This window comes from Acipenser ruthenus, chromosome 13 (genome assembly GCF_902713425.1).
Source record: "Acipenser ruthenus chromosome 13, fAciRut3.2 maternal haplotype, whole genome shotgun sequence".
Classification (NCBI taxonomy): domain Eukaryota; kingdom Metazoa; phylum Chordata; class Actinopteri; order Acipenseriformes; family Acipenseridae; genus Acipenser; species Acipenser ruthenus.
This window is the reverse complement of record NC_081201.1, coordinates 25,471,955-25,484,026: the sequence shown is the minus strand read 5'-3', so window position 1 is coordinate 25,484,026 and position 12,072 is coordinate 25,471,955. Positions and strand designations below refer to the sequence as shown.

The 12,072-nt window shown below is 38.1% G+C and overlaps 1 protein-coding gene across 5 annotated transcripts in view; it reads right to left on the bottom strand.

The window, feature by feature from the left end:
• Nucleotides 1-8,750: 8,750 nt before the first annotated feature.
• Nucleotides 8,751-12,072, bottom strand: part of LOC117418389 (rho-related BTB domain-containing protein 1-like) — a 38,135-nt gene continuing 34,813 nt past the window's right edge. For all 5 annotated transcript variants that reach the window (XM_034031377.3, XM_059035811.1, XM_034031381.3 and 2 more), the window contains one exon: nt 8,751-11,021. In XM_034031377.3, the coding sequence (XP_033887268.3) occupies nt 10,852-11,021 (170 nt within the window). In that variant the 3' untranslated portion in view covers nt 8,751-10,851. The remainder of the gene's footprint in view (nt 11,022-12,072) is intronic.

Sequence of the window (12,072 nt, the reverse complement as noted above, 5' to 3'; positions counted from 1 at the left end):
TCCATCCTTATCTTCCATCAGCGCACATGCTTCTCTTCAGTATTCATGATAATAACAGTAGCATGCATTCCCTCCTGCATTCTTTAGAATGTGCTATAGGATGTTCTAAGTTTCATCTCAAGTGGATAAGTATATACACCAACTGGCCACTTTATTAAGACCTGTCCACCTGATTGGGTTTGGCATTGCCGTTGTGTGGGGCTTGTTCTGGTTTACCCTGGGTCCATGCATTACTCTGAAAGCCACAAACGAGTGTCGTAGTTAACCTAAACGAAATTGCAGATCAAGTCCCCCCAACAATGCTGCACTTGTACCCTGATGGCAACAGTTACCTTCAAGACAATAATGCACCATCTTCTGTGCAGTGGTTAAAGCATCATGATAGAGACTTCAGCTATCTTTCATGGCCACCATAATCCCCTGATCTCAATCCACTGGAACACATTTAGAAGGAACCGGAATGACACTTTGGTCACCACAATCTGTCTCACCAATTGCACAAAATATGAATGACATGGTTGCATATTTATTACATAACTTAATGTTTGGGCACATTAAAAACAAAGCACAGTTCAGTGAAACTCCTTGTTTTTTATTATTGCGGAATGTCGTGTTTGTATTAATGTAAAGATGTATACACACAGCATATGCACGGATCAACATTTTGGAATTACCCTACACTGCAGTTCTTTTGCTTGACTACTAGATGGCGCTGAGATATCATAATCCTAGGTACTCACATAACAGGAATTTATGATGAAAATTATGATGTGGGTTGAAATATGTAATAATATCAAATATACAAAAAACACCAAACACGTCATCAAAGAAAAAAAGGAGATATATTGTTGCTCCTTTGTTTACATTTCTCTGAGTTTTTATACATCATTCACACCCCTCCTGCTGCCGGTAGCAGAAGGAACGCGGTCACAGAGTGGTCAAGAGGCTGAAAGAAGGCAGGAACCTTGTGTCTGCTGCTAACATGAATTTTGGCAATGTAAACAAACTGGCAAGCCAACAAAGCTGGTGAAGCAGAGTGCACTGAAGGATAAACTATGGAAGAATAAAGCAGACAGTCACACAGCTATCACATTTTAGTATAACATTGAACATGATTGTCGGGAACTGAAACCTTACATAAACCTGCAAGTGTACATTTTAGAAAGGGTAGTATCTTAGATTGATCCCAACATGTGTTTATTTTTCAAGAATTGGGGAAAAAGCTATAGAAACACCTGCCATAGCACTGTCAATAGATTAATATAGCACCACCATAGAGCAGCAGAACACCTCTGATCTGCTCTTGACAATCTGTATGCTGTTCAAACTATTCTGTAGGAAAACTCACCTGTTCCTCAATGTTTACTGCCTCTAATTCCCAGCTGAAACCTCTCTGTTCTATAGAATGGAAAGAGTTGTTCGTTTTAAAGCAAACACTGTCAAATTTGTACATTACAAGAAAGGAAATTTGCATAACAAATTATTCAGTTATGCCACCCATGTAACTGTATTACATTATTTCATTTTTAATTCTCACACCTCAGACAGTAGTTCTGCCGCAACAAGTTAAATGGTTTCTTCCTTTTAAAACACAACATGATAACCTGCATACAGTTACTTTACTCGTACATGGAAATGTGTTAAACATGGGTAATCATATTGTATTTTGGGAATAAAAACATTACAAAAAATTATAAAAGTCTCAGTAATATAAAACATATTTATTAAGTAAGGGAAGCTGTGGAAATTATTTACCTAGAAACAAATATACAGTATATATATATATATATATATATATATATATATATATATATATATATATATATATATATATATATATATATATATTCTTTTTGGTATTTATTTTATGATATGTGATTCTGGAAAATTTGAAATTTCAGGAAGTACTAGCCTTAGTGTAGCACAACCATATTGTCCCTGAATATGTATGTACATGCAGCCCCAGGCCGATTTAAAATTAGGAATAAGCAAGTGCCTTTTTCATATTGGAGATTGTAATAAATGTTATAGAGTTTTTGAATAAAAACAATTAGGGCTGTTTTAGCTCTTCATAAACCACGTCTGCACTAGTTCTTAACCTTGTAGAAATTGTTTTATATATCATCATATCAGCTAAAACATAAAAGTTTGCTCCCCTCCTTGAAAAGACTATAGATAGAGACATCTGCAATGCACTTTTCAACTTGATAGAAACTACACCACAGAGTTATTTACGGCAACATAAAGAGACAGAGAGTCTGTTAGAGAAAACGGTAACCTTCAAGAAAGAAAAAGGATGGACTGCAGAACTTTTAAAATAGAGCATTGATTTTGTGGCGTATCAATACCAGCACAGGAGCCCTGTTATTCAAATGACATGATAAAGGACAAAACTTTTTTTAATATTGTGTACTCAGTAACTCTGTGTTTCTGGAACTGTGTTGGCAAGAGCTGCTGTGTAGTTGACAATAGTGCATCGATTGGATTGGTGCTTGCCATTATTCAAACAGTCAAACTGTGTACGATGAATAAACTTCAATTCTATTATATTCTATTATAGATATTTTTCACAAATCTGGAGGTCTGGGATTGTGTTTAAAATACAATCATGACTTTTGCATTAATCAGTGAATACTCTCATAACTGTTTAATTGCATTGAAAAAAACAGTTTTCGATTTGTAGTATAACACTGGGAAGAATTGTCTGGGTCTAGTCTGGTATGTTCTACTGCTTTAAGAGTAAGTACTTCAGATGTCATTTATTTTTTACGTTTCCCCTATTGTTTGCCATCATTCTGAATCTTTCCATGCTTTGTTGCTCCAATATAGAGTTACCTTTGTTCTCAAAATCTACCTTTACCTGGCTTTGAACTTGCTTTGACTTTGTCTGGGGAATCCTAAGTGCCAGGGTTGAACAGCCTTCCTCATTCCATTCAAATCATATGACACTGTGACCACCCTGCCCCACTTATGCTCTGTTCAGAGTTGAAAGGTCACAGTGTCATGTCATTTGAATGGAATAATGAAGGCTAACACTTCTCCAGACTCAGAGCCAGGTAAAGGTAAACTGATAATAACTTTTTTTTTTTTCGCCAATTATTTTTTTAATTATTTTCTCCCACCCCTGCGCTGACTCAGGAGCAGCAAAGACAAACACATGCTGTCCTCCGAAGCGTGTGCCATCAGTTGACCGTTTCTTTTCACACTGCAGACACACCATGTAGACACCTCAGAGCTGCAGAGTCAGAGGACAACGCAGCTCCGGGCAACTTACAGGCGCCCGGCCAAACTACAGGGGTCGCTGGTGCGCAGTGAGCCAAGGACACCTTCGCCGACCTAAACCCTCCCCCACCACGGGCGGCGCTTGGCCAATTGTGCACCGCCCCCTGGGAACTCCTGTCCACGGTCGGCAATGGAATAGCCTGGACTCGAACCGGCGACGTCCAGGCTATAGGGCGCATCATGCACTCCACGCAGAGTGCCTTTACCGGATGCACCACTCGGGAGCCCCTAAACTGATAATAACTTGATGTTGGAGCAACAAAACCTAGAACCACTAAGATAGATTGCAAACACCAAACAATAATAAGGGAAATGTAAGAATGAGGACATTTGAACCTGCTTACACTGTAAAATATTGTAGATTAAGGGAAAAGAGCCATTTTTATCAGTACACTGACATAAATCATCAGGGAGTTAGAATTTGTAATTTCTGTATAGTTTGGGATAAAATGCAGATGTATATTTTGAGATGCTGATTATTGGTGTTCTGAATCCCAAGCTTTAATAAACAGATTAGATTTAATACAAATCAAATAAACTAATATGAAATGGAAGGAAGAGCCAATGCAGGAAGATAAAGATGAAAAACAAGCTAAGCACTTTAATCAATTTGCATAACAGGGCTTTATGCAAAAAGTACAAATGCGGTTCATTATATAATTTATACAGCAGCAGACAGCATCATAGGGACAGGTGATAGCAAACGCTATTGCCTGTGTAGTGTTGCTGACAAGAACATATTGAAGCACAACAGTACAATTATAACAAAGCATGCTGTAAAATAAAAGAACGCTTTCATTTGCACACACAATGAAAATGTCATCGCTCAGGTAACTGGCCTTAACCTCTGGGAATTTATTCAGATAAAACCATTCAGATAAGTTTCCATCTGCATTATGCAGAGTGGTCCACAAAACTGCACCTCATCTCAATATAAAACCTGAATGTATGATGTATTTTAATTGACAGTTAATAGACAGCCTTCAGTTGTGTTGCCATCAAAGCAACTTGGAAAGCAGGATTTCTGCCAGTTCATAATCATAACTGGAATCCAGTTGAAACTAGTTTGATCTCAGCCTGCTGAAATGAACAGGACAGATTTCAAATCTCTTTAAACTCAGTCCCTGAAGCATTAAAAAAGGTTTTATGCCTTGTTATTTTCCTTCAGCAGCAGATCTATATCAACACGATTTGAATCTGACACCTAACCTATTGAGCTTATATTGCCAATACAGGCTTATAATACAACTAATGTTTTAAACTATGGGGTGCTTATGAAGAATTGTCACATTTTCACAGTATTGTTATGTTATTTCCATAGTTACACAATGCATTTACCATAATTGACTATGCTTTGCTGTGTTTGTACCATATGTACCATACCTCTCTGGGCTTTAGAATGCTCACCTATGCTTTACCAGACTTTCACTATGCTTTATTACACGTTGCTATGCTTTTACAATCGACAACTTTTGTTAGGGCTATACCTTTAAATTGCATAATCTAACTATAATGTAATTGTTTGAGGGGAACATAGTACTTTTCGGCACTCTGTCATTACTGTCTGGAAGCAGAGAGACACAGCAGTGTTCACCCCTGGAATGATAGGGATTGCAATTCAAACAAAAAAAATCAAACAGTGAAGCTATTAGTATTGTAACCAATACAAACAATCATGCAATTAGTATTATGATCAATGCATTTCTGATTTTTAATATTGTGGATTTTGTAACACCCTACTAAATCTTTTTACAATATATACCTAGTTATCAAATAAACTGGGTGGAATATTTGTTCGTCACGGTGACTGCCAGCACTAGTGTCACATTGAATGTCATACCAGCATTGACATTCACCAGTCACCACTGAAGAAATCCATTTTGGGAAGGAAAATGTGTAAAGACAGGAAATGAACGATGTGACATTACAATGCTAGCACAGCAGGAGAAGTAGTGTGCAATCACGCGGCTACGGAAAAGTTAAATGGATGGGTGAACCAACCCTTTCCCACCTGCTCATTCAGCAAATTATTTGATGGTACAGTGATTCACAAGAATGTTTTTGATGCCCTGTGGGTCTTATCTACCTTTTCGCTTGCTATTTGATTCTAATTTGTTTATATTATAATCTCTGTAATTTCTACAAAACCTTTATGGTTTGCTTGACAATTGAGTTTTGTCTCACACAGGGGGTTCCTTCGAAGATCATTCAATAAGCGAGGCAAGAGCATCATTTAAGTAAATACACCAGACAGTGGGAATAACCAGAGATTAAGAACTGTCTTGGTTACTCATACATCTGAGCCAGAAGGACGTGACTGAAATAAACAACAGTGAATATATAATGGGGTATATTCAATTGATCTCAATAGTGGCCACAGTCACCATTTAAATATGAAATAAGGACCAAAAATGTCATTTTACTTACTTTTAAAAGACAGAGATACACTTCAGATTCAAACACACTGCTAGAGATGCTGGTTTTCTCAAGTCCCCCATATTTTATTTATTTAAACGATTTAGATCCATGCTTGAGATCAATTGAACAGACCTCAATGTCTTTACATGTTGGAGAAAATTACTTCACAATAACAATAAAAGGTGAAGCAAGCATGTTTTATTTTTAATGTGGCCTCAATTAGGGTACTAAAGGTACCAAACTTTTCCAGGGCAGCAGTGTGGAGTAGTGGTTAGGGCTCTGGACTTCTGACCAGAGGGTCGTGGGTTCAATCCCTTGTGGGGGACACTGCTGCTGTATCCTTGAGCAAGGTACTTTACCTAGATTGCTCCAGTAAAAACCCAACTGTATAAATGGGTAATTGTATGTAAAAATAATGTGATATCTTGTAACAATTGTAAGTTGCCCTGGATAAGGGCGTCTGCTAAGAAATAAATAATAATAATAATAAAGGTCTGTTTTTTACGAAAATCATGTACACTGCTGGTCCCAAGTAACTCACCTGGTAATGAAATGATCAGGTGGGATATGCAGGGTGAGTCATACAGTCTAGCTGTGGCAAGTTATCCATCTTGGCTGGGGAACTAAAATCATCGGGGACTTCTTTGAGCTTACAAGGCATCCGCTAAACTCAAGCGGACACCTGCAGGGCTGTCCTCCAGGGGGCGGTAGATCACTGACATCCTACGGTTAGGGAACGTAATTGGGAAAAATAATCTGACACTAAAAAAAAGATTAAATACAGTACAATTAATAGAATTAGTCTGGCCTACGATCTTGTCCTATTTCTGAAGTGAGAACCCTGACAATGGGGAGAGGTCAACCACATGATGAGACCCATTGACCCCATTGATAGAGGCACAAAGAACAAGTGATGTTCTGTATTTCATGACCACAAATATCTGAATAGGATACTTATTAATGCTGATATAGCATATCAGTCAAAAGGTATTCATCTACAACAGAACACCTTATTTATATTCATGGGTCCTGTTTCTCTAACACAAACCAGGCTACTTATGACATAAGGTTTCTAGGGATCTTTTTGAACCTGAGGCCTTGACCTGTATTCATGAACTACTCACTTTAAGGCAACTTAAACGGTTAGCAATAACCTAATACCCCATTCACATTAATGTAATGTAAATCTACTGAAGTTTCAGCTAGGAAACTCTAAATACAACTGTAAAAATATCATTTGATTGACTGATTGTTTTCAAGCCAGGCCAATTTAAACCCATCTCTCTTTGCAGCCTGTGCCAAGCCCCAACCTCCTACTTAAAACTAAATGTAACTATCAGGGATGTTGCCTTATTATTTGAATTAATAATTCTAAAGATTTATTTCAAAAAGTGAAATTTCCTCAATAGTGTTGAATTTATTTTAAACAAATCTCTTGCCCAGGTACATAACCTGTTTAATACTTTAATGCAAAAGATATAATTTTACAGATACAGCTGAAATCCCAGCAGAATTCCCAGAAAGCCACTTAATCATCTATTAAGAATTAAGAAGCTGTAGTGGTCAAGAGCTTAATTGCTTAGCAGTAAACCTATTAGTTTTCGACAGTACTTGTGTCTAGAAATAGATGGGATGTGAGACTGTTCTGTATTGAGTTCCAGACAGGGGATTTGAGACACAGAAATAATGGAGTTGGGACACTAGGATGAGCAGTGGACTAATTCACTAGCTTTTCATCTTTCACGCCTAGAGACATCACATGACCAATTCAATGCCAGGGGGGTATTGCTTTTGTTCATAAGCACGACATTTACAAGTACCACGTTTTAAAGAGCAAGTCCTGAACATTCAAATTACTTTTTCATAATTTCTGAGATTATTCTACATTTTATTGGTGTTACTCAAATACTGTGCTTTTTGAGAAGTCTGTTAAGGTGCTGTGACCCGAGTTTAGAAGCTGCTCTTCAGTTCTGACTGCCAGACATAGTGTCTTTATCATAGTAAACTGCAGCGCCATCTAGTTAACAAGATGGCAGCAGCGTGGAGTAGTGGTTAGGGCTCTGGACTCTTGACCGGAGGGTCATGGGTTCAATCCCCCGTCGGGGACACTGCTGTTGTACCCTTGAGCAAGGTACTTTACCTAGATTGCTCCAGTAAAAAACCCAACTGTATAAATGGGTAATTGTATGTAAAAATAATGTGTTATCTTGTAACAATTGTAAGTCGCCCTGGATAAGGGTGTCTGCTAAGAAATAAATAATAATAATAATAATAATAATAATAATAATAATAACAACTACCAACATTGATAGAGATACAAAAGGAAGCTCAATCTCGCCTATGTAATATGCATCTGTGGCTGGCAACTAGAATTGAAGAACAGCTTCCAACCAAGCCAAAGCCCCTTAAACACAGGCTTACCAAACAGTAAAATAACAAATATTGTAATTGCAATAGAACCACCCAGAATGAATGAAAACATAACAAACAAACCAAACAAACAAACAAAAAAATTAATAAGAGGTCAGTAAAAAAATAATTCAATTTGGAGCTACTAAGTCTTTAATTTAGAAAAAAAAAAAACACAATGTAAATGTATTGGATTTTGGGGTGTCTCAGTTGCTTCTAAATGATGCATCGTTTATTTCCTGCATTGTGGTTGTTCAGCATTCAAGCACCCCAGTATGAATAGAACGGCCCAGAAATAGGCCACTCTGCTACTTTTGATGTTGAAATGAATGTGAAAGGGATTATTGAAGGCAGTTGATATGCAGCAATTACAGGCTCCTATTTGACTCATATTTCATTTAGTATTCTGGCACCTCTATCTACCAACTTAGAAGTTTTTTTTTTTTAGAATAGTTTTTGTTTTTCTGCTAGTGGCCTACTGACATCATATGTCACATGAACCAGTTTTTCTCGTCTGTTGCTATGGCAACCAGACTTAACTTGATAGTTTGCCTGGAAAATGCAATGCGTCAAAAACACAAGTAAAACAGATAAAAGGCCCACCTTGTGCAAATAAATAAATAAGACACCGCACATTCAAGTTAAATGAATAAATTTATTAAACATCATTTTCTTCAAAAAATAAAAAAACAAAAACAGCATTTAAGTATAATGACCAGCAAGATCAAAAGGCCTTTGACAGCAGTAACCAAATGAACCAGCCACTTGGTTTTAGCAGCTAATGACAATACTTTTTCATTATTACTCTGTATACCAATTAGTAACAATAACATGGTATCTAGTAAATCTAAGCACAGCTTTGGTTCACTAACAAAATCAACCTACCCTACAAATGAAACCATACTTAAGAATTAAGTTCCCTTTAGGGTTTTAAAGCCATATGCTTTCCTCAGCAATGGAAATGACTACATTTTGGAAGTGGACACTGCAGAACGACTGACACAAACATCTACTGCTTGTTTTATATGTTGACCTACAATTAAATAGCCAGAAATGCACTTCATGGAAAGCTTATATTTCTTGAAAGCACACATCTGTAAATTCAGTTTATAATTTCTACATATATACTGCATATGTTTACATGAAAGTACTAGTAAAAGAGTACTTTAAGCTTATGCCATAAGCTAAATCTAAATGCAGCACACTGCAACATGACATGAGCAAAGGTTATCAAGGAAAAGCTAGCCTGACCCAAGTGATAGCTAAAATTAGTTGCAAAAAGTAGGTTTAAAGTTATATTCTTCTGTTTAGGTGCATATTAAGTTAACCCTGAACAAATATATACAAAGTTCTTCTAATTATTAGATGTGTCTCTTAAAAGCTGGACAACAGAGGTTACTAATGTGCTACGAAAAAGAATATCGTAACACGTGTACAAAAATAAATTTCAAGTTTTGCATTAAAACTACTTTTATCTCCAGTTCAAATGTACATGTATTAATATTTGGCTAATATGATGGTATCAGACACAACGGGCCCTATTTTCAAACAGATTAATCTTCTTGTTATTGCGGTAAGTTTTTTGTAATTGGCGCCACATTTGTTTTTAAATTCGCCACTGCTATAAACTACATCACTGTTACTGCATTTCCACATATACAGCAGACACACACGCCATTATTTCCACATTTTGCATTTAGTTTTAATTATTTTCAAAACTTTACGCCTAAAAAAAACACACAACATTTAAATGTGGTGTCACTTTATGAAAACAAGGCCCAGCGACGCTATATATGAAATAAATGTTTCAACCTAGCAAGTTTATTTTGTTTGGCAGAACCTATGCCAATTACAGTTATAAATTGGGATTAGTCCCATCATATGATGTAACTCGGTAAGATACTTTCCAACTTCAGAATTACACCTGGCATAACATTTTACCAGGTCTGCTTTTAAAATACATTATTAATGGATAGAAGGTCCGATATTTGGGTTGGATATTTATTGACCAAACAGAGCTAAACTCACTTTAAAACACCCAAGAGCAGCAGCATTCAAAAAACAAAACTTATAAAATTGTTGAAGACCAATGACTCATAATAATGGTAATAACTCACAAGATGTGCCATATGTCAAACACATACAGGGGTTAGATAAACACCTGCCATAACACTGTCAATAAAGTGTAGGGCTAATAAAGGGCAGCCAGGTCAGCGCTGAATGAACATAACAGAAGATGATGATTGTTTTTGACAATGTCCTTTCTGAATACAGATGTAGTAATCTTACTAGAAGGGAGATGCAGATTTTCATTATTACATAATGGGATTCCATTGCAGTGATGAAGGCATGACTGGAGCACCACAAAGCTACAAGTATCGGATGCCATCTGCAAACCAGGAAACTCATTCATGCAAGGAATAGTCTGTTCAGAGCTCACCAAAGTGTATGCTACAAACTGCAGATATTTCTTACTTTTTTTTTTTTTAATCCAACCCCATGTACAATCCTCCTCCAACAAGTATTGGGAATCCAAATACTTTCTGGAGGGTAGTCTATATTTATTTTCTAGCTTGCGTTGTATTTACTCAGATTTGTGCTTTGAACCCCAACCAGGTCAATAATCAATGTGTTTAAAAAAAAAAAAGTTCAGTGCCTTTACATATGTTTCTCTTTTTGCTTCTTAAATATTAAGACATGTCATTAATGCACACAATATTGAGGTTGAACATCAGTTGCTGCTCAGGCAACTGCAGAGGAAGTGCTCCAGAAGCACCACTTGCGTCGGGAATGATGTTTGTTCAGCACAACATCTTCCTTCTCTCTCTCCTTCTTCACTCGCTGATAGTGGTCTTCCTCCTTGAGGTACCAAACAGGAGGCCAGCGGTGCTTCTCAAAATACTCTTGATTTTCTATGTGGTGGAGGAGAAAAAAAAAACGAGTAAAAAAGTGACCAAAATTCAATACGCTCCTGTTGTGCACAACACCCGGAGCCCACCCATTTTTTTAAATGTACTGTGCCCAATTATTTTACCTGTATTTCTACCCAATTTAGAATGTCCAATTATGTTCTCTCACCACAGCAGCTTGGGAAAACTGAAGGTCAGTGGGTCCTTTGATTCCCACAACTAAACCAATTGCCTGTTTACACTCAGGAGCGGATGTATAGAGCTACTTGCCCCTAGAAGCCAGCCAGCCCAACAGATGTCTGCTTTATGGCTGGGCAGTAGGGTCTGCTGTGGAATCTCCAACAAAGATCAGCAACTTCACACAACCAGGAAGTGAACTTCCCATTCTGACTGTATGACTCAACCTGCATACCGCAAACTCTTCAATACCTCTGCTCGCCCCCCTCCAATCAGGTTTCGCCCAGCACACTCCACTGAAACTGCTCTTCTCTGCATCACCAACTCTCTCCCTGCCCGTGCCGCCTCCCTCTCCTCTGTCCTAATTCTCCTCGACCCCTCTGCTGCCTTTGACACAGTCGACCACTCTATTCTCCTGTCCTCCCTCGCTGACCTGGGACTCTCCGGCACTGTTCTTGCCTGGTTCTCCACCTACCTCTCCGATCGCATGTACCGGGTGTCCTGGCATGGCTCACCCTCTACCTCTTGCTCTCTTTTGACAGGTGTCCCCCAAGGCTCAGTTCTGGGACCCCTCCTGTTTTATCTCTACACCCGCCTCCTGGGTCCCCTCATGTCCTCCTATGACTTCTCATATATTTCTATGCTGATGATGCCCAGAACTTCCTCTCCTTTCCCCCCTATCTCTACCTGTCTCTCGGCCATCTCCTCCTGGATGTACATCAACTTAAACTCAACCTCTTCAAATCAGACCTTTTCTCCCCCCTCTTCCTCCCCCACTGCTTATCTCTCTATTTCTATTCCTCTTTAATCCAACACCCCCTTTCCCTCCTCATCCACCAAGAACCAATGCGCCACCCTTGACCCCTCCCTCTCCTAC